Raw genomic sequence first — 24045 nt, forward strand, 5'->3', positions numbered from 1 at the left:
GGCACATACTGCAAGATGCTTGAAGTCCAGTGTGAAGTTTCCACAGTCTGTGTTGATTTGGGGAGCCATGTCATCTGCTGGTGTTGGTCCACTGTGCTTCATTAAGTCCAGGGTCAACGCAGCCGTCTAGCAGGAGATTTTGGAGCACTTCATGCTTCCTTCCGCAGATGAGCTTTATGGGGATGCTGACTTCATTTTCCAGCAGGACTTGGCACCTGCCCACACTGCCAAAAGCACCAAAACCTGGTTTAATGACCGTGGGATTACTGTGCTTGATTGGCCAGCAAACTCGCCTGACCTTAGCCCCAAAGAGAATCTGTGGCATTGCCAAGAGAAAGATGAGAGACATGAGACCGAACAATGCAGAAGAGCTGAAGGCCGCTATTGAAGCATCCTGGTCTTCCATAACACCTCAGCAGTGCCACAGGCTGATATCTTCCATGCCATGCCGCATTGAGGCAGTAATTGCTGCAAAAGGGGCCCAAACAAAGTACTGAGTACATATGCATGCTTCTACTTTTCAAAGGTCCGATACTGTTCTATGTACAATTCTTTTATTGATTGCATGTAATCTAATTTTCTGAGATTGTGGATTTGGGGTTTTCATGAGCTGTAAGCCATAATCATCAAAATTATGACAAATCACAGCTTGAACTATCTTACTTTGCATGTAACGAGTCTATCTCATATATTAGTTTCACCTTTTAAGTTGCATTACTGAAATAAATGAACTTTTGCACGATATTCTAATTTTTCGAGTTTCACCTGTAAGTCCCCCTTGAATTCAAGGAGATCGGCAGCCAAGTGGCATGCATACTAAAAACGGTATAATAAGAGATGAGTCTCACGTGGAAATCCAGACTTCCCAGAACAGCCCCATAGAACATCAGTACATGATCAGATCGTCTAAAAGTGCAAAATACAAGAGCGGATGGAGATAACACTGTAAGCAAATTCCGTTCCCCCACGTGGCTTCCCACAGACCCTAACCTCTCAATTCCGGCCTCGAACTCCTCTTCACTTCAAAGCAAAGGCGGGGCCAAGAAAAAAGAATACACAGCGCCCTTAGCCCGCTCAGTCCAGATCCCATGTTGCTCGAGTGTAATTTGCCTCACCTAGGAAGCATCAGAGTCGCGCAAGAGACCGGAAGCTGGCCGGGTTTCCTTGTTCCTTGCCAAGCGGACCTGCCATATAAAATATCTGCTGTAGACCGAATGAGGAGCGAGTTGGTCAATCTAAGTTTGGTATGATTATAGATTCATCAGTAATACCGGTTGACCTGAGCACGATAAACTCTGGTACATAAGCAAAACATTCATGTGGCGTTTCCATGTTCAAAGTTAATTTCTGTGCAGTTTACAGTTCAAATTAAGGAACACGATCTTGGTGGAAATATACAGGAAGAAATTAGCAAACATTTAAGAGTTTTGATAGGAGCGTAGACTCAGATTTTCAAATTAATCAGTTGACCAAAATATCAAATAGTATTAAATGTAAAATCACGATAACGTAAAATTCCAGTTTGAAGAAGCATTCTTAAAAAGTGTTACAACGCACATAAAATTGCGTGTTTTTTTAAAAAGTCCTGAATCGGGAAAATAATCATGACTTTCTTTGAAATTATATGCATTCGTGTGAATTGGCTTACTCCCGAAAACGTTCTAAGGGTTGTAGGTATTCGTACGCAAATACAGGCTCTTCGAATTGATATATATATAAATCGCATACTTAACCTTTGCTAGGCGCATTTGCAAAATAATCCATGAAAATACTGCAGTTATTATAATTAATATCTGCACCTCCACTGACCACTCATTTTCCCTCTGTAAATGTAGCTAGATTGTAATGGAAAAGCACGTAGATTGTGTGCTTTAATAACCGCTCCGTGCTGAGTATTGAGGGAAGAGTTGCAAAAAGCGCTTCCGATTAGATGAGAAAGTCGCTGCAACATCCTTTTCCGAAATCCGTCCAGAACTTTAATTTAAAGGGCTACTTATTGGAGAGGGCGGAAACGGTTTGAGATGGGGATGGGATACTATTCGGAGCTAGATATTCAGACGGAACAAAAGCACTAAGCAAATCGATACAATCTCGAAGAGTATCTTATTTTATTTGTCTCCAACGAAAATGCAGCAAGTTAGCAGCAGTACCGTCGGAAACTGAGAAGAAAAACGACATTTCGTCAACAATCTCGTTTCCGCGGTTCCAAACGAGGAGGGGAGCGTGATTATTTATTGTCCTCTGATGAGTCTCGAATGAAAAAGCCCACCAATTGTACGGTACACTTCATAGTGGGAGGTTCCCTGCACCTTTAAAGAGAACTTAGTCAGGTACCACAACTTCCTCCCCTCCTCCAGGCTGCGGGTATCGTTCTTCTTGCCAGTCCCCGGAAAAAGTCTCTCATACACAGCGAGCGATCAACTCCCTGCCTTCCCTGTTTAGCCTCATCACCGCTCAACTCAGGACTGAATCCCTGCACCCATTGTGGGTAGTTCTTCACATCTACAGACTCTTCTTCCTCACCCCACCTCCCCAATTCCTCTTCGTTCCGAAACTCCTTTAGCAGTGTCTGGTAAAAGCTTTCCTCCCCTCCCACCCCCCTTGTTTATTTTCCTCCTCCTGCTTATGTTCATGTTTTTATGTGCGCGCGCAAACGAAAGAGGCGCACTATTTTCCAACCTCCTTTTGTATGTATATATGTATCTGTGCGCGCGCCCTCAACACTACTGGGTGGGTAGCCTGTGGAATGCTACGCGCAAGGCCAGGCGAGGCGGCGGCAGGATACAATCGAGTGCCTACAGTCACTATAAGAAGCTCCTTGTGAACGGCGCCATTTTAAGTCTGTTTCGCATACCCTTTCAGTTGGTTTGGCGATAGTGGCCGCGGCGGACGGAGAGAACCGGTACGAGTTAGGTAAAAGGGGGAACGGTGGAAAGTCTTTGAGTCGCCCGTGCTTGCCAGAAAAATACCAAGAGCAACAAAGGCAGTCATAGTTGGAGGCACGACCTGTGCGGGACCTTGCGGCCAGCGTTTGTGCCTCTTCGAGCTCCTTTTACCTTCCTCACGGAAACTTGAGTTGGGTCTCGGGGCAATTTTTCCTGTCCCGGGGTTGGTTCGGTCGCGGGCCATCAGTGGGGGTGAAGGAGAAAGATGGAGTATGTTGATCCCACACAGGAAATGACTGGGTGGGGTAAATAACTCCTGTGATTTCTTTAATAATGAAAATTGTAATAGATTCAGATGCTTAAGCAAAATCAAAACAATCCAAGGGCGGGAACCAAGGTGGGGATAACACTTCGGATCCTGTGTCTTTTGGAGACCGGGCGGGGGTGGGTTTCATCGGCGGGACGGAGGCCTGAAGTCGGGGAGTCCCTCTCCGCTATACTTTAGCACTTCTGCGTAGGGCATTTGAGGCAGCCTTGCAGAAGGTAAACGTGGGTCTTGGAAGGATTTTGGGTGGAAAATTGGCCGCTTGAGAAAGGCGAAGGCGCTGAGCCGAGGTGGGCGGTGTCTTGTACTTTGGTGTACTCGGCAAAACGAGGCTTCGTAAGTCCAGGCGGGGTGGGAATTGTTGCCGGAGGACCGAAACTCACAGTGCCCCCCCCCCCGCTTGAGGCTGACTTTGGGGCGGGGGTTTCCTGTGCAGTATCGACTTGAACTGCGGTAAGTTGGGTGCGGCGGTAATTGAGACTGAAGGCATTCGTTTCAGATTTACTCGTTGCTTTAATCTGCAAAGTTATGACTAAAAAGATGGGGGGAAGTCGGGTTTGTTTAAATAGTCTGCACGGCATCGTTGCACTTAGAAACATGGGTGTCTCTTGCACTACCGGCTGTTGTCTTGATTAAATCTGCATATTTTGCAGGAGACTCTCTTTCGACTTAGCAACATAGGTTGTCTCGCGTTTCCGCTGTTCCTAATACGGGTGTAACCGAGACATTTTTAAAGAGATAGATGGGTAACTGCGGCGAAGATGGGGGAGAAGAATGGAGGTGTCTCCAACACTGAAGAAAAGGTGTTTTACTGATTGGTGTGCGGGACGAGGCCCTCGATATTAATGTTAATCTTAACAGTTAAGATTTCTCAATAAGAAACTTCAGTTTGTGTTGATGTTTATTATTATTCAAGTTTGCGGTTTTTTAAAAACAAAACATTGCGACATTACTATTGATGGTTACCTTTCAATGTTATTTTTTTTCTAAATAAAGGTTTATAGAGGAAGAACGTAAGTGCAACAATATCTATTGTCTAAATTTAGATGACTGCCCTTGATTATTGCTAATACTGTATTGAACAACTATGATTTTGAGTCTGAAGAAAATTTTTCCCCTTAAAATGACTAAGCTGGTAATGAAATCATAAGCATTTAAAATAAAATAAAGCGTTTAACCTGGTCCTTAACAAAGTTTATGTAAAATTCTATAGAAAAGTGTTATTGGACAGAACAGGATTTTTCTTTTGGTGGATGCATTTAAAAGTTTGTGAACTTAATAATTTAATAGTATCTTTTCTTTAACCAAAATCATTTTTTAAATTCTAAATAGCTCCTAGTTTGAATCAGAAATAGAATGTAACCTAATTGGAGAAAAATATTTATTAGATTTGTTAAGGCAATCTGACTCCAGAGAGAGATTGCAGCATTTTCTTGTGTTGAAAGTTAGGTACAGTTTTCCAACAAGAAATTTATATAATCCTCAAAATTTATTATAGAAGGTTTCAGAGCATGTTCTAGCTAGTTGGACATATTAACCTAGTTTTTATCTTTATCTTACAGCATTTTGTGCAGCTTCAGAAAACTGGTTTCTGGATAAAGAAAATAAATCTAGAATATTATGTACAGGAAAACAATGCTAATAAGATGAGAATGTTTGTATTTTAGTTTGTTCCACAAATTGACATATGAGTGCCATACCAGCTTTGCTTGTGTCCAAAATGAATTGTGTTTCCCTATGCTCATTTCTATTTAAGATATAATTTAAATGCATTGTTTGTAAGCAGTAATTGATAATAGGTATACAGTGACAACTATAGCAATTTGTGTATGTGATCCTTTCATGAGCTTAGATATCAGGTAAATTAGTATTGAACCTATAAAGCTTTTACAGTATGTTTCACATTATGTTTTAAGAATGAATTGAGTTTTGTTCTAAGCTTCTAATTTCTGCTACAGTTCTTTAATCTTAAAGAGAGCCTACAGTAATTTCTATTTGGGAGATCTCTATATATCTGTTCATCTGAAGAGGGTATTTTTGCTTATATTTTTGTTGTGAATTGTTTATGAGATACTGAAAAAAATAGCTATAGTTAATTTTATATGGAAAATGATCATAATCCACCTCCAAAAAAGAATCTCGAACTCAAAATTAACTGTAGACGATGCAGTTTATTTATACACCAAGCAAATAACCTGCCCCTTATAATTTGAGTACACTCAACTGACTAATGTCTGGGTTACAAATCCCAGATTTACAAGAATCTAATTGGAAATCATATTTGGTGAAACACATGAAAAAAATGATACTCTAACGCTTTTGCTTCCAAATTTACTAGCACTGTATAGTTGTTTTGAGAATAGAAAAGTTTCCACCTTAACCTTTGACTGAATTGTTCAATTGTTAGCTATGTTACATTTTTGTAATTGGGACTGAAGAACTTGAAGCCCATCAAGAGATGTAATGCAGAGTTTCCAACATCTACAATCAGCATTATCAGTGGTGAGTCATAGTAGGAATATAGGAATAAGTGGGAGGAATAAATTTAGTAGGAGTTGAGAGAAAACTCCTATGCTAAGTTAATTGAACTCCTAAAGACTCCACATTTAAGCATCTTAAACTTATCCAGCCTAGCTTTTAGATATCTGTAGACATTGTAAGGATTCTCCAACTTTATATTACAGGGAGTAAATGGAGTAGTTAAGATTGCAGTTTCTATTTCTATGAAGTAATACTACAGATATAAACAAATCATTGTGATATTTTTGCATGTAGAACAACAAATGAAATTTTGCCAATGGCCTAAGTGACTTATTCAGTAAGTTATTTAGTGGCCCTACTATTTGTAATCCATGCTATGCTTAGAATTTTTACATTGCTATTTTATAGTAATTGATCTACATTTTAAATGTGCAATTAATTTCATACTATTTCAGTTATGGTAGAATATTCTTTGTGTATCAGATAAAACAGTTCCTTCTTAACAATTGCATTAGGACTGATCTCACTTCTCCTTTGCAGGAATAAATAGATGATTTAATTAACATGATCATTTGGCTCTTGGAACATAGATGGTAGGCCTGTTGCTAAGGTTTCTCAAGTAACAGCTTTTTAAACTATGCTTTTGAATATATTCATTGGGATTAGATCATGAAGAAAGAAAAAAGAAAACATATTCCCCCCTTCCCTGTTGACAGTGGAATTTTGTAGACAATGTAGTGGTGATCTTCAGAGTTGGAAATCAGTTTTCCATATTAGGGAAAAATAACATTTCTTATGCAAGCTATTGGGGCCTAACTAGCATGCCTGAACTATTGCATTACACTTTATTTGGAAGTTAACAACTGATGCAGAATGCGGTAGTGGCGTGCACAATTCTTGGGGGCCCTAGGTTGGGCCATACTATACTGCTGTTCTGCAAGCTGCATTGGCTATTGGCTGCTGGTTTGCTTCAGAGTACAATTCAAGTTGTTATTATTTTAAAGACTTAACTGTGTAGTTCCAGGCTATCTCATTCCATTGGGATTGGTCTGCTGCACCCATGCCTATAGAAAGGCTATACTGCAGACATTGTTAAGGAATTTTGGCTAGTGGGGTTCATGAGAAGAGCCTTTTTCCTTTGGAACATCATGCTTCTTCCCCAAGTGGTATATGCTTCTATCCTTTTGACCTTCCATAAGGGCCTAAACACCTAGCTGTGTCAATTGGCCTGGGGCCCCAAAGCTATTCAATTAAGAGAAGATCCCCTCACCTCTTCCTGTGTACTTCATGGTCTTTTCTCCCCCTTCATTTTTCAATGATAATGTATTATTTGTTTTATCATTTTAATGTTTACTGATTTAAATTTTTACAAGCTGCTTCTAGCTTAGATGAATGCAGACAATCTAAATAAACTCCATTTAGAAAATAAAACACAAAAACTATATAAGCCAATGTTAAATACAAATGAACTATGAGTATAGCTATTATTGACCAATTCATGTTTCTACACAACTATGGGTTAAAACACAACCTACAGATGTCTGATAAAATCAACCAGAGCTGGGGTGGGCCTGGCTGCATCTGGCCCATAGGTTGCCAATTTGTCATCCCTGCCTTAAAGCAATCTGAAAGGAAACTGGTCAAAAGAAGATCTGAAAAAGCTTGAACAAAATTAGAAATGGCGTATGTTTCCTTATAACTATAGGCTAGTACAGGTAGTCCTTGACTTATTACCACAATTGAGCCTAACATTTCTGTTGCTAAGCGAGACATTTCTTAAGTGAACTAGTCCATTTTATGACCTTTCTTGCCGTACTTGTTTAGTGCATCATGGCAATTTTTCAGTTAGTAACACAGTTATCAAGTGAATCTTCCCCATTGACTTTGTTTGTGAGGAGATTACAAAAGATCACATGACCCCAGGACATTGCATGTTATATGAACCAGTTGCCAGAGGATGGATTTTGATCATGTGACCATGGGGATACTGTAATGGTCGTAAGTGAAAAATGACCATAAGACATTTTTTTCAGTGATATAACTTTGAACTGACACTAAAGTAACTGTTGTAAGTTGAGGACTACTTGTAGAAATTTTCTTTTTTTAAAATTTTTTTTTATTCTTTAAAAACAAAAAATACAAAAATCTCATTTCCATTAACAGTTATTGTATCATTGTATATACATCTTTCTTATTTTGTGACTATACATTATTTTTATCCTTATCCTTCACCCATTTGTACCACCTCTCCCATGTCGCATATAGTATTCTTGATTCTCTTTGCCTTTCAGTTCCATAGTGAATTTATCTAGTTCAGCACAGTCCATTATTTTTTGAATCAAAACTTCATCTGGTGGTATTTTATCACTCTTCCAATTTTGTGCTAATGTGATTCATGCTGCAGTTTAAGATGTGTACATTAAGGTATCTTTTATCTTTACTCAAATTCCCTTTGATCATACCTAATAAAAACGTTTGGGTTTCCAAATTCAATTTATATTTTGTAATCTCAAAAAGCCATCTCTGTATTTTCTTCCAGTATTTTTTGACCTCTATACATTGCCACCACATATGGAAAAATATTCCTTCTTTTGTTTACACTTCCAGCATTCTGATTTCAAGGTTGGATATATTTTCGCCAGTCGTGCCGGCACTAACTGCCATCTACAAAACATTTTATAAACTTTGGGACTTCCGGTTTGCAGGGCTTCGGCGGCAGGCAGGAATCCGCGATCATGCGCAGTTTCTGCCTGGGCTTGCTGCTGGAGCGCCCCGAGCCAGCTGGCTTCGGGGCTAAGCCACCCCGTAGAGGTGGTGAAGAGGGGGGAGATCGCCGGCAGGGTTGAGGAAAGCCGCATCTTTCCTCAGCCGGCCAAACTCCCTTTCCCGAAGGTGGTAAGGGCGGTGGTCAGAAATGGCCACCTTAAAGAAGCACTCAACGGGAAAAGAAAGTGCAGGAGGAAGATAAGAAGTGAAAGTTTTGGCTGACTGGGATAAAAAGCAACAACTAAGGTACCCTGGAACTTAATTTTTACAAAAGATAACATCACTCCCAAAGAAGAGTCGGAAGCAGCGAAAGAAAGTGAAAAGGGAAAGTTTTTTTTTCACTCTCCTTCCTCCCCATTGACAACGGACTGAGCTGAATAAGAAATCGGAAAAATCCGCTTTGGCACCAATAGGTAATTAAGCTGGAAATAAAATTTGCCAAAGGGACAAGAAAGATTTCTGGACACTAAAAAATCCTTTTTTTGTTATAAGCAGGAAGGGAGAGGAAAAGAATAAGGGCAGGATTTGGAAGGAGGAGACTGCCTGGAATTTAAAAGAATCTAAAGTTAAATCCCAATAAGACTTCCAAAGGATACATTTTAACTGGAACTTTGTAACTAAATAGTAACCCCAGGAAGAGAAAGTGAAAAAAAGAAGAAAGTGTAAAAAGAAACAGCTTGTGTGTATTTGGTTTGCTTGGTGACTTTGGGATTTTTGGAAGACTAAAAACAATTGGGTGTGGTTGTTTAAAAAATTCTACAATGGCATTACTTTTCGATGAACTGAAAATGGAATTTTAAAAATACAAAGAAGAGGCACAAGAAGGGAAGGGCTCCTTTGGCTCCGTTTTTCAATTCTTAGAAATGGCGATTTGCGTCTACAAGAAACAACAAGAAAAGACTACGCAACAAGAAGATTGGGACAAAGAAGAAGCCATCTTTAATGAACAAGTAACTCTATCTGGAGAAGAAAGGGGGGAAAGAGAATGGAGAATTTAAGACTTAAAAAAACAGCCAAAAAAGGGAAAAATAATGTGAAAAGTGGATATAATGTTGGAAAGCAACAGAAGAGGGAAATGGAGGTGGAGAGACAAGGGGGTAAAACGGGCAGAGAGAAGAAGCAAGGGAGGAAGGAAGGGAAGAGAAGCTACAAAGGTGTGGAGCAAGATGTAAAGAAACAGGATTTATTCAGAGATAATGGGTGAAAATTTAACTGAAAAAGGGATTCTGTAAAGGTACATAAGATTGTATTGTTATATTTGTAGTAGAAATAATGTTAGAAAATTGGAAACAACATGATTAAAAAGTGGGATAAAATACTTAGTGTAATTTAGTGAAACTTTTGTGAACAAAATAAATGAAATAAATGAGAGAATTGAATTAGGAAGGAACGGGAACATTTTAATTACTCAATGTTTTATAAAAAATAAGTGAAGTGGTGGGGAATTAACTATGGAAAGTTTATAAGTGTTCCCATAACAGTATGATGCTTATTTGAAAAGTAATGTGTAAAATGTTAAGATTTAAATGAATATTAATATTAATGATAGAATTGAATTGGTATGGATTGTTTTAATTATATAATATATTTATAATTTTTTCTTCTTTCAAAATACAGTGTGTAGTTTTAGAATGTACCAAGCAGAATCCGAACGGAAGTTATGTCATACATCATACTCCAATCAGTGATTACAGGAGAAATTTTGTTTAATGAGAAAAGATAGTAGACAGTGGAAATAGTACAGACAAAGAATATAAGTACAATGATTTGAATTGAGGTGAAATAAATAAAATAAAATTAAGAAAGTTAAAAGAGGGAGAAGCTATATAGAAAATGTAGAATAGTAATAAGATATGGAATGGAATATAAAAATGAGCATGGATTTGAATTTGTGTCTGTACGAAGAGATGTAACCCGGGATCATGCTGCTTTCAAAAAAGATGTTTTTATGTTCTATGTTTTGTTTGTTTTTCAAAACCAATAATTTTTTTTTAAAAAACCCAACATTTTATGTTGATTTTCTTTGAATGTCGTCAACAAAGTCAGCTTCCAGTTCTTGGTCCAAGTCTTTTCCCACATTATGACCCACATTTCTTGCCCAGGCAATCATTGGTCCCTTAACAATTTCCTCCTCTAGTTCTATTTCCAGTAAATAATTATACATTCGTGTTATAAATTTTATATCCTTGCCTGTCAAGATTTGGTTCAATTTTTGTAAGTCTTTATTCTTAGCTCCTTTACATCTTTCTTAAATTTAGTTTGAATTTGCAAATATACTCACCAGTCTAATATTATCCCTTGTTCTTTTAGTTTATCCAGTGTTTTTAATTCCCCCTGTTCATCTACCAATTCTTTATATCTAATCATTTTTTTTAGTGTCCCTTGTATTTGGATATAATATAGCTTCCATAGGTGAGATCCAGTTTGGTCTTTTCAAATAACGCTTCTTTTTTTTTTCAATTTTCTCCCGTGTTTGTAAAAGTGAGTCCCTTATCAAATGTCTATGGAAATAGGAGTGGATCTTATTCTTTTTATCCCATAGAAAGGCATGCTACCCAACTTGGAGGTCATGACCTTCTATCGCCAAAATTCTTGTATTTTTTAAGTTTATCCACTCCTTAACCCGTAGTAAAATTGCTGCTTGATAGTATGTTTCCCATTTTGGGAGTCCAAGGTTCTACTGGTTCTACTATCTTGTAACGTTTTCAATTTTATTCGTGTATTTTTCCCCATCCATATAAATTTCATTACTTGTCCTATCTAATTCCTGAAAAAAATTCTTATCCAATTTTATAGGTATTGTTTGAAAATAGTATAATAGTTTCGGTAGTATGTTCATTTTTATGGCTGCTATTCAGCCTAATAGTGATAGTTGTAATTTTCCCCAATTGGCTAGATCTATCTTTATCTGTGAAAGTAATTTCATATAATTATCCTCTTATGGAAGAGCATCTTCCTGTTAACCAAATTCCTAGATACTTAAGTTTTTTGACATTTTGTAGTCCCAATTTCCTTTCCAATTGGTTTTTTTTTTTTTTGACGTTCTATCAAGTTTTTGGTTATTACTTTTATCTTTATTAATTTTTAGTCCTTCTACCGCCCCATATTCTTCTAATTCTTGGATTAGATAGGTCCCTGACTCTATTGGATCTTCCACAAAAAACACTTAAGTTGTCCCCAAATGCCTGTACTTTATATTCTTTTTTGCTCTTCAGTCCAATTATCTCCTTCCTTTGTCTAATCTGATTTAAAAGCACTTCGATGGTCAAGATAACAAGCAGAGACGACATTGGACGATTGTAGAAATTTTCTGTACACAGTTTTTGATGGGTTTGGGGGAATGGGTGTCTGCTTAATGCATACACCTAATATAAGAAAGAAAGAACAGTGGTAGGTGCAGGAAAGTGCATGAAAAATGAGAGGTTACAGGCATGGCAACCATGTTTCTCACATGGGACAGCTGAGCAACAGCCAATCAACTTTCTCCCTTCCCCCATGATGAAAGAAAGAAAAGATCAAGGCTATCCCATCTTGCATAAAATGAATTGATGCATTTCTTTGGTCAGCTTTTGATGAGGGGGGGGGCAACTATCCAATCTTTGCAACTTTAAAGCATTGTAGATTTCACCAATGCAAAGAATTTTAACATCAGGAGTTCTTATTACTTGTCCCGTTCCTCTCCATCATATTTATTTCCACTCCTTTTGAAATAGCAGACTTGATTGCTAGAAATATTTATTTTTTTGAGATGACTAGCTGCCACATAAACATTTTAAATGGCTTGCAAAAGGCAGCATGCAGAGATTCAATCAGCAAAGCTTGTACAAACTGGTTTGGGCTAACAGTTGTCCCTTTCAAGTCATATAATACCCACTGTGTCTGAACTTACTAGTTAGATGTTTAACCTGGAAATAATCATTGTTAGTAGCTTCTAATCTCAGTTTAAGAGGGAGGTGAAATAGCAATCTTAGAGTGGATCGGAAGGGCCTTACTATATTTCTAGGCTGTTATTTAAACTGCTAGTCTAGCCTAATTACTTCACGACAATTATATTGTGGAAAAGCCTTGAACTGCTATATAAAAGGCAGGATATAAATTAAAAATGCATTTGTGGCTAAAGTAGTAGATTTCTTTATATCTTTTAATGTGCTTGTAACTGATAAGGAACAGCTTTCTCTGCCAATGAAATGTTTCATTTTTGTTAGTCTTCCCTTAAACAATACAGTGCTAACGAATGTCCATTTGAAGTATTAAAATAGAAAAACTAAAAAAAAATCTTAAATGAAAATGTGAAGAAAGGGAGTAAAAAAAGGCATAGTTACTAATGTTTACATGGGTGGAGAATTAAACAAAATAGAGTTTGATGATGTAATCCATTAGTTGCCTCTGGCACTTGCTCAACTAGTTTGCATGGTGCTTAGAGTGCCACAGATATGTGTGGTGAATGCTTTTTATAATTATGTCTGCAGTTAGAAACTAAAAGGGTTATTACAATGTCTGCTTGGGTCATAGGAGAAAATTATGATTTATGTGGAGAGTACATGATTACTCTGAGAAAATTTGCTTATAGGTGTATTGAATAAAAAATCCAAATGACACTTAACAGTTTCCAAGACTTTAGCTCATATATCTCACAAAGCCATGTATCATGATTTACAAACATCAGGGTTTGTAAATCATGACAAACTAAAGTAAAAATATTATGACATGGTATGATTGAAGAACTTAAGCAGTACCTTGTAAATAGTGATAATTTAATCTTAAAACATTTGTGATTTAAAGTGAAATTATATGGTGGTAATTGCATTTATATAGCTGCCCATCTTAAATTGGGCAGCTTACAATCCAAAATTAAAATAATACATATATCACTAAAAATAAAAGAAATATGCAAGATAAGGTACAAGCATTTCAGTAAGAACTTTGTACATCATAAAAACTTACAAGTTTTATATGATATCATTGATATGTTATTGAGAGATATCCAATTATAGTTTATTTAGTTAAAAAACTTTTTCTTGCCTTTAACAGTTTTTTTGTAAAAAGTATGACAAATGGTGATTTTGCCTGACTGACTAAATTAAACATAAAATTATTTAACTTTCTTCAGAGTGCTGCTGATAATTTACTGAAGAAAAGCAGTAAGATGTCTGGAGTACAGCCCAGGAACAGTTATTGAATAAAGAAGAGTATTTTAAGTACTCATCTTGTATTGAAGAACACTAGGCAAACTAGTTCCTACTTTTTTCAATTTTTTTGTCAAAAGTTTAGATTTGTAATATTCAAAGTTGTAAATTAAAGCTTCGTTTAGGATAGGTCAAAAGTCAGATATGGCTGATGAGGTTCTTATGTTGAAAATCTGGATTGACTGGTTAACAAATTAGTGAACAGGTTCAGTTACAGGATTTTCTTGTTAGAAGGTTCCATGTAGAAGTTTTCACTTGATGCAAGTGTGAATATTTGAAAGCTGTGTGTGTGGGAGGGAGGGAAGAAACTAATACCTTGCCAACATAATTGGAAGTGAGATAGGAAACATAAAATGTACTCAAAATATTCCACAAATCAAATTGACCCATTTTGATGTAGTGGTTAAGGCACTGTGCTAGAAACCAGGAATTTTAGAAACTGGGAGACCATAAATTTTAGTCTTCCTTTAAGCACAGAACCACCTGGCTGATCTTGGGCCTCTTCCTCCCTCCACTTTTGGAAGGGGGCAGGCAAAGCACCTCTGAAAGTCTTTCCAAGAAAACTGTAGGTATTTTTCCAGGCAGTTGTCAGGAGTCAAAAACTGACTACAGGTAGTGCTCAGTAGTGGGATTCAAAATATTTTTTTTACTACCGGTTCTGTGAGCATGGCTTGGGGGGCGTGGCAGGGGAAGGTTACTGCAAAATCCCCATTCCCTCCCTACTCCTGGGGGAAGGATACTGCAAAATCCCCACCCCACTAACCCACTCCTGTGGAAGGTTACTGCAAAATCCCCATTCCCTGCCCCACTAACCTGCTTTCCAGCTCTGTTCTCCTGTGCAAAGGAACAAAAGAAGACCCAGCCAATAGGCTGGGAGGCAGCAATAGACTGACCATCAGCTGAGACTCAGAGGCTGGGACGCAGTGAATAGATCGATTGGGTGCCCCAGCCACTCTGCAGCCTCCTGGGAGCCAAAACGGTATGCATGGAGATTTGTGGAAGGGGCGGAGTGGGGGAAAGCAGAGGTGGTATTTGCCGGTTCTCCGAACTGGTCAAAATTTCCACTACTGGTCCATCAGAATCGGTTGAATACCACCTCTGGTAGTGCTCCATTAAAATTGAGCCCCCAATCTCAATTGTTGCACAGTAGTCATTAAATGAAATGCCATGTGACTTTTTGGCTCAACAGCTTCCCCCAGTTTTCCCAGTTTGGTTGTTAAGTCACTGCAAGTTGTTAAGTGGAGTAGTGGGGGGAGGCTTCTCGTGTGGTGGGGTAGGGAGAAAGCCCAAACATCTTGCCACACTGGAATATCTGGGCCTTCTCCCCACCCTGTCTTGCCTGGGTCCACTTAACTTTTGCACTGTTATTCAGCTGCTGACTATCAGGTTTGCCTGCTACATCCTGCCCCATTCTCATAATGGTTTGGGAGGCTTCTTCTCCAAATTGCATTACTTGATGAAAAGACTAATAAATGCCATTGTTCTGGAAAGCTCAGAAGAATGTTGTTTGCAACCGCTTTCCCTTTCCCAAATGCTAATACACCATCTTTCTGAATGCTGCCATCTTTCTGAATCTTTCAGGAGACTAGTGTTTTCTTCTCTTATTGACTGGGAAAGACAACAGAGAAACTAAATTGCAAATGATAATCACATGATTGCAGAATACTTGGCAACTGGTCATAAAAATGTGGTCACACAACCAGGGTGGCAGCATGACCAATTACAATGGCCAGAGATTCTTTTCTTCTAAAATAGTTGTAAAATAATGAGTCGTAAGTCATGGATTATCTATAACCTTAATTTAACCTCCTCCTTCCTTCCATCCATCCATCCATAATTTTTATTTATTAAATTTATATACCACTTTTTATTACATTTTAGGGAGCTCCTAAAAATGTATTTCTATGCCTAATAACTATTTTGTAAAGACTACAGCTGGTGCTAGTTTTTGTCGCAGATAAAGTTTTTATATTGCTGTGCTTTGCTGTTAAATGTATATTGACTTTAAGTGTCACCTTGCTTGATGTTTAAACTTGCTTGATTTTATTTTGTAGACCAGTATACATAATCTTCTACATGACCTGGATTGGAAAACAATTAAAAGGTCCATGATAAAGTTATTCATTCTAAAGTTATTCAGTGTTATGCTTGGGTTATTCACAAGCTAAGAATGAATTCTTAACATGGCTTGTGAAGAACTTGAGCATGGCACTGATTGAAAAGATATTACATAATTACTACAATGTCAGTAATGCTCCCCCAAATACTCCTAGAGCATGGGGAAAAGTTTAGCTTTCAAAAATCTTGACACCAGGAAAATTATTTTGATATATAAAATATTTCAAAGGCACATTAGAAATATATGCTTTTTTGTGCAGAATGTGAATATAACTGAGTTTCCTATACCAATCTTTTCTACCTTTTCAAGTCCTTATTTCTTTTGAGCAGTAAGCTGTTCCATGATGTACTGTATTTGGACTTGGTTTTCTTTGGAACAGTTTAAATACAACACTCAGCCAGGTTCCACTACTTTAAATAAAATCTCTATAAAGTGGCAATTCCCCAAATGGATGCTAATTTTGTCCTACTTAGTAGCTTTGTATATATGTCAGCCTCTTAATTCAGAGTTTTTAAATAAGAGGTCCATAGATTTCTGTAGAGTTGACAACTTGGATAGGAAAAGAAATTATTTCTTTTTTTTTTACTAAAGTTTAACGGAATTTAGGCTTTAATTCAATAATGAATATACGCAACAAAATTATTGTTTCTAGATTCTAAAAATAATAATTAACTTCAATATCTAGCTAAAATAATTTGCATTAATTTTTAATATTTTGAAAACTATTTGGGCGCAGTTTTTTCTTCAGAACAATTATATTTTTTTATGTATTTATTACTTTTTTCCTTAATGAATCAGTTTTCACCAGATTCTTAAAGGGTCTTTGGCTCAAAAAGATTTAGAACTCTCTAAATTATGCTGCTTTTTCAGTAAATATTTACTTTTATATTATAATTTTATTATAATATCAGATTAATTTTATAATCTGAAACTTAAAACTGTTAATTATATTTCTGTCTTTCTGATTTAGGGTCTGAAGTGGAACAGGCCACAATTCTGGGAATATATTAAAAAGATGGCAACTCAAGGTATGGATTAGTATAATCCATATGGAAATTAAATAAATTGTGATCACTTGGGTGTAATCACCAATTTTGAGTTCTTAATACTGTGTTTCTCATATAATAAGGCCGGGTCTTATTTTTTTTTTGAGCCCCGAAAAAATGGCTAGTCCGTCTTTTCGGGGGTGACTTAATTCCCACCCCTTGCATCTTCGGGCAGGCGGCGACAGCTTGGATGTTGACCTCAGCGTTGGTGGGGCACTTCGTATCGGGGTCAACGCAGGCAGCACCATATCCGGGTGTGCAACAAAAGTACTTCCTAATGGCAAGCCCCACCACCACCATTCCCCCCATTTCACATGTTTTAATATAGGCCTTAATTTGGGGGGAGGAGCTTAATTTCATTTCATGCCTATAAAACATGCTGGGACTTCCTATTGGGGGAGGCCGTATTGTTGGAGAAACGGTAGTAAGAAATTGAATTTATATATGAAATTACATACAAAATTCTGCTACTTTTAGCTTACCTTAATTTGACGTTTAATGATGAACAGAACAAATATCAAATACTTTGTAGAGATGATCAGTCACTTAACCTTAAGTGGAATTTTAAAGTAACTCATTTACAAACTTTGTTAATGAAATGTAGGTATGCACATTTAATGGGAAACGGTTGTTTTGGATGTGAAACATATCACAGTGTTCTGCATATTATGCCACATTATTTCAGATCAGCCGTGCTTCAGTAGCACTGAAATCTAGAACCTTCGTTCTTCAGATAAAATGAAATCTGGATAGGGCAAAGCACAGTACACGGCACACTGTATCCCATTAGTCCACCTACCCCATTCTCAAGCATGCCTTTGGGATAATCCACACATATTGATTGAATGTGCCTTTCTGCCCAGAGATTGAGTCATCAATCTTTGCCATGCCTCTTCTTGTGGGGGCAGGAAGCACCCTAGCCCCAGTCAGGACTCAGTCTTGGCCCTATACAGACGTGGCAAAGGTTGGCTCCAATAATTTCAGCAGAAAGCAGCAGTTTAAAGTGTGGATTCTCCCAAAGGTTTGCAAAAAGCCCCTAAAGCAGTGGTTCCCAAAGTGGGTAGTACTGCCTCTAGGGAGGGCGGTGGGATGACTTAGGGGGCGCTAAGAGGCAAGGGCGGTGGCAGAGGAGTGCTGGAGGTGGGCCCCTCGCAGAGCGCAATTCAGCTTCCCCTCCACACGTCACTTGCCTGGTTTGCTGGTGGCCAAGAGGAAGGCAAGCCAGAGCTGACCTGTTGCCACTTGGGTCCTTCCAGGATTCTCCGCAGCTGTTGGGCCTTTCCTGCTAGGGGCAGGGGTGGTGGTGGAGGTGACCAGGGAACATAATGCTATGCCTCTCACATCACCCCTTGCCTGCCGCTCCTTCCCTCTGTTGCCCACCAGTCTGCGTGCTTTGGCTGAATGTGGGCTGCCGCTGTGAGAATGATGCGAGTCAAACCTTGTGAGAGCGGATCTTCCACCCCTGGAGCTTGCATGGCCACGTGGTAAGTTGTGCAGGAGACTGGTAGGGCCGCCACTGTCACAGCCCAGGGAAGGCTTCCAGGCCTTGAATTCCCTTTGGAGCAGCAGGAGTGGAGGATCAAGAGAACTCTCCTTCCAACAATTGGGGCAAAAGCAGCATGGCTGACCAAGGCAGCATGGAGTCCACAAGTGCTAAAAGATCCAAGCAGGGTCCCAGGAAGACCAGATCTGCAAGCAAAGAGGCTGCTAACAAGATCAAAGCAAAGGCGCTTTATTCCAGAAAGCCCACAAGAGCAGAAGAAAGGAAGCAAAGACCATTGGAAAAGCAGTTCTCCAGAGCTCAGAAGCAAGCTGACCAGGAGAGGTATCCCCCCTCCCCCACAGCCAAGGCCTGTTAGTCCTTTCCCTCAGCAGCCATTAGGGCTTGCCTGCAGTTTCTGGGGCTTGGTCACCAGAGGGATATAGGGAGCAGGAATTTATCCCTCCTGCTGAGGAAATCCAAACTCAGAGGTTTCCTTTTGATTGCATGCTTTCTCGTCCTGCAGATTTGCAGACCAGAGACAGGAGGATCAGAGGCCACCTTTACTCCAACTGTAGTGGGGATGCACTCAGCAGAAAGAGTGGCTCCAGAATTATCAGAGGATCTTAAGGCTCTTATTGCTCAGGCTCACCCTTTCTCATGGGGTAGCCTCTGAGGGGGAGGAGCCATTCTTCCCCCAGATCTGATTCTCAGCCATCACAATCATTGCAATATCAGGCCTCCATGGGTTCCTCCAGGCACCAGAGAGAGGCCTCTCCATGAGAAGCAGGGCATCTGGGATGGAGGAGGAGGTTCTATCACCTGATCCACACACCCCTTTACAGGTCTGTTTAGCCCGGGGCTGTTTAAATCCCTCCACAAGGCTAGGACCACTGCCCAAATTGATCCTCCTCCCACTATACCAACTGCCTTAGCAGAAACCCGGGGGCCTAACAGCAGGGTTTTTTCTGAACCTACAGTTCTCCAACAGGAGATTCCTTGTCCCAAGTTATTTTTGGACATAGTTCAGAGGCAATGGGGACAGCCAGGATCCTTCCCCATTCCGAGGAGTAATATTTTTTTTCCAATATGGCTCCTCTTCGAGTCACTTTAACTTCCCCTTTGGGACGAACCTTTGGCATCTTTGGTCTCCCTCTGCAATATCAGGTGACATAACAGAGGACAAAAAGGCGGAACAAAATTTCTGCAAGATACACCAGGCCAACGCCTGGGTGGTTAAAGCACCTGCGACCATCTTCACTAGGACGTCCTCCTCTGGCTCTGTCCATTACAGGCTAGGATTTCCCCTGAGGAAATCAGAATGCATCAGGACGTCAACAAATTAGTGGTGGCCACCAAATTTGCAGCTGACTCCTCCCTGCATGCAGCCTGATTCTCCTCCAGGGCCCTCATCATCTTCTGTGGCTACAATAGTGGCAAGCAAATACTAGAACCAAATGGAAGGTGGCCTCTGCTCCTTATATGGGTTCTTACCTATTTGGAGAGGCCTTAAATCCCTTTGTAGTCAAGAATAAGGACAAGAGAAAGGTGTTCTCCTCGCTTACCAGGAGGGTTTCTCCTTTACGCCCATAGATAGCCATTTCGTTCCTCAGACTCAGGCCAGGAATTTCCTCAATTCCAAAGGTCTTACCAGCCCAGATCTGGTAGACCCACAGATAGATCGGGATTTAGAGACAGAAACAAACAACAGTTTCAATCTAAACGGCCCTTTCATGGCACGGGAGATCGTCTCTACCATCGATCCAAATAACTCCTGGACCCTTCCTCCCATTGGCGGCCAACTGGCCCTATTTGCAGAGCTATGGGAGACCATCACTTCCGATTCCTGAGTCCTGAAAACAGTGCAATTCAGTCTCACCCTGGATTTTCTGTCCACTTCTCCGAGGACCTTTACCCATTGCCCAACCTCCAAGAACCACGTAAGGAAAAAGCTCATAGACACAGCGGTCCACTATTTGCTGGACATTGAGGCCATCAAGCCAGTACTGGAGGACCAGAGGGGACACAGGTTTTACTCCATTCTATTTGTAGTACCCAAGTGCTCGGGGAGTGGAGAGTGATCTTTGATCTCAAAAAGCTCAATGCTTATTTAGAATATAAGAGATTCAAAATGCAGTCTCTGCGGTCAATCTTGAAAGGCATCGGGGGTGATCTGCTAACATCCATCGATCTGACGGAGGTTTACCTCCACATTCCCATCTATGCCTCCTGTCGGAGGTTTCTCAGGTTCTATTATGCAGGGGGGCATTATTAATACAAGGCCCTCCCATTCAGACTGTCATCAGCCCCCAGGAACTTCACAAAAGTGCTGGCAGCACTGGCCGCGCACCTCAGAACAATCCCAGTGCAAGTGCAGTGCTATCTGGATGGCATCCTTATCCAGTCCAGTTCCAGCCAACAAGCCAAATCAGACCTGACTTACATAATCCATGTCCTACAGGACCACGGTTTTTCAATCAATTTCCAAAAAAGCCAGTTAACGCCCTCCACCCGCCTCCATCTGGGTGCAGTGATAGACACAAATCTATGCAAGATATATTTGTCCCAGGAACGTCAGGACAGCATCAGGTCCTTGATCACCCAGGACACAGCCGAGTGAACGGCTCCACAGGCGGTGCTTTCCCAGCTTCTGGGAAAATTAATCTTGCGCATAGCCATAGTTCCATGGGCCCAATTGCACGCCAGATCTTTCCAATGTTCCTCCTACCGTTTCAGAGAGCAGGCACCAGCACCTCCAATGTCAGGGTCCAACCCTGGTCGGATGTCCTCAGTTCCCACAGGTGGTGGGTATCCCTAGCGATCACCAAGGGGTCTCTATTCAAAGAACCCAGTCCAATGTGAGTCTTGGGATGGAGGGCCCATCTACAGTCCCAGCTTGTGCAGGGTCAATGGTCCACAGTGGACCTTCAACACAACATGAACTGGTTAGAACTGAGAGCCATTCCCCTTGATCTCAAACACTTCTAAAGCACAGTGACCGGCCAACGGACAACGTGGCGGCCAAAGCACACGTCAATTGCCAGGGAGTGACCCACTCCAGATCCCTCATGTCCAAAACATAGCAACTGGGAATCTGGGCGGAGGCTCACCTATTGTCACTCAAGGCAGAGCACATATCAGGGATAGCGAATGGCCAGTCGGATTATCTAAGCAGGACCAGGGTGGACAACTCCAAGTGGTGTCTCCATCCAGATCTGTTCCTTGTGCTATGCTCAGGATTAATTTTCCCAGAAGCTGGGAAAGCACCACCTGGGGAACATATCTAGAGATTTGGGAGACCAGTCCTTGACCTCATTGCCACTCCAACGAACACCCAACTTCCTTGATTCTACTCCAGATTCCCATCGCTGGGTGCAGAAGGGGTAAACGCCCTTCGCAACTGCTGGTCCAAGGGTCTCCTTTACGCCTTTCCTCCTCTACCCTTCATGCCAGGAGTGATAAGGAAAGTGCTTCTAGAACAGGCAGAAATCCTCATCACTCCCCACTGGCCCAGATGGTCGTGGTATGCGGATCTAGTGAGTCTGTCAGTGTTCCGCCTTTGGAGGATCCCTCAGGACAGGATATCTCCTGAGTATCCTGAGGAGATATAACTTTTCAAGAAAGGTCATCAAAACAGTACAAGCCTCCAGAAGGCCTTCCACAAATAGAATATACGACACTATCTGGAAAGCGTTCCATCAATGGTGTACCAAGAAGGGCATGGACCCAACTGTGGCCTCCGTGCCACAGATCCTGGAGTTTGTACAAACAGAACTCAGCAAAGGGCTCTCCCCAGTACGCTACTCAGGCACGTAGTAGCCCTATCCACTGTGTTGCACTACAGGAAGAGGAATTCCTTAGCTCATCATCTGGTCGTCTGCTCCTTCCTCAAAGGAGCTGTCAATCTTAGACCGCCAACAGTCCACAGATACCCTTCTTGGAACCTGTTAAAAGCCCTCACTCAGGAACCGTTTGAATCTCTTCAATCGGTAAGCCTACACTTTCCAACACTCAAAAATCGTCATCTTAGTGGCCATTACATCGGCCTGGCGCATATCAGAATTGGCAGCTCTTTCCACCAGGGAAGGCCTCTGCACCTTCCACGACAACAGGGTTGTCCTGCGCCTTGACCCTTCCTTCATCCCAAAGGTAAACTCCACAGGGCTCAGGAAGTCGTTCTTCCCGACTTTTGCCCTACCCCTTCACACGACAGAGAGCACAGATGGCACAAATTGGATGTTCTGAAGGCTCTTCATAGGTACATCAAACGTACATCAACATTTTGTAAAACTGAAGCCCTGTTCATCTCATTTCAGCCATCTTCAATGGGAACTAAAGTCTCTTCTTCAACTATAGGCTGCTGGATCAGGGCTTGTATAGCCAAGGCCTACAAGATCCAGGCCCTTCCAACACCCAAATGGGTAACAGCTCACTCGATCAGAAGTGCAGCTACCATAGCTGCCTGGACAACGCAAGCCTCACTTGAGGACATATACAGGGCAGCTACATGGTCCTCCCCATCTCCATTCATAAAGCACTACAGACTGGACACATACGCCTCAGGAGAGGCAACCTTCGGCAGAAGAGTGCTACAGCGAGTGCATACAGACGGGAGTACACAGGACCAAATTCCTTCCTGCCCATAGGGACTGCCAGCTTTACTATGTCCCATATGTGTGGGGATTATCCCAAAGGCATGCTGGAGAATAGGTGTTGGATTACCTGCATGCAATTTCTCAGCATGCCTTGGGATAATCCACTCACACCCTGGCAACTGTCTGGTCCAGTGTCCAGGTGGGAGGCAAAGCCAACACCACAGGAAGATCATCAAGTGGCTGTGCCTTCATCGTGACTGTGGCTAGGAGGCTTCCTGTCCCAACAGGAAGAGGCATGGTAAAGATTGATGACTCTGGGCAGAAAGGAAGATTCAACCCATATGTGTGGATTATCCCAAGGCATGCTGAGAAACTGTTCAGGTAAGCCAATGCCTACTTTCTCACTTAATTTTTTTTCTTGGCCATCACCATAAATATCTCAATGCAATGTATCTGTTATATCCCAAAAGGAAGTCACATATTCTCCAGTGTGCCGATTGGAGAATCCAAGTATGGGTTTGACACGTACTTTCTGCTCAGAGACTGAGTCCTCATGTTTTTGTCACGCTTCTCTGTCATCTTAGTCCCCAGTTTCAACTCAGTCTTGGCCCAAGAGAGACATTGCAAGATTGGGTCAAGCTCTGAGGAGAAATCTTGGATTCTGTAATCAACAGGCTTGATCATTGCAAGACAGTGATCAAAGTGGTGGTCAGCCACTGCGCTGTTTGGCTTCCAGCTTTGCCGCAATTTTCACTGGTTGGCTTTCCCTAGCTCTTTGGCAACCGTCACAACTGGGAAAGCAGTTAAGGCAACTTTGGCTGACTCACCTGGGTAACTCCGGAGATGCCGTCCGTGCTTGTGAGCATCTTCTAGATGCATGGGAGTGTCCTTGCTCACCCAGTCTCGGCTGGCGTGGCCACCACCCCAATTAATTTCCAACAGGAGAAAAAGCATGTTCTTTACAGACGCTCATGTGTGCACTGGCTCACCCAGTCCTTCTGGAACAGCTGCCACCACTTCAAACCCCTACTTGATCCATGGCCTTGTGTAACAGATTGGAGCCATTGCCAGGATCATTTCCAGACAGGCTCATACTGAGAGTCAGCTTAAACTTTTGCAGCAGTTACCCTTGCACAGCGAGCTGCCTGTCACAGGGGCCAGA

General features: G+C 40.9%; 1 protein-coding gene and 1 long non-coding RNA gene across 9 annotated transcripts in view; one reads left to right on the forward strand and one right to left on the reverse strand.

Moving 5' to 3' along the window:
• LOC148128889 (uncharacterized) overlaps window positions 1–24045 on the reverse strand; it is a 264294-nt gene that overhangs the window by 105609 nt on the left and 134640 nt on the right. The gene's annotated exons all lie outside the window — the stretch shown is intronic.
• Window positions 1976–24045, forward strand: part of CTNNB1 (catenin beta 1) — a 49217-nt gene continuing 27147 nt past the window's right edge. Inside the window, exons 1-3 of one of the 8 annotated variants that reach the window (XM_087947781.1) lie at window positions 2741–2902; window positions 16733–16790; window positions 22605–23264. In XM_087947781.1, coding sequence (XP_087803907.1) covers window positions 23192–23264 — 73 coding nt within the window. In that variant the 5' untranslated portion in view covers window positions 2741–2902; window positions 16733–16790; window positions 22605–23191. The other 7 variants (XM_087947782.1, XM_087947785.1, XM_087947784.1 and 4 more) reach the window with 7 other exon arrangements.

The sequence above is a fragment of the Notechis scutatus genome, chromosome Z, assembly GCF_049901735.1.
Source record: "Notechis scutatus isolate UNSWTSFEM ecotype Mainland chromosome Z, rNotScu1.2, whole genome shotgun sequence".
In the NCBI taxonomy this organism is placed as follows: Eukaryota; Metazoa; Chordata; class Lepidosauria; order Squamata; family Elapidae; genus Notechis; species Notechis scutatus.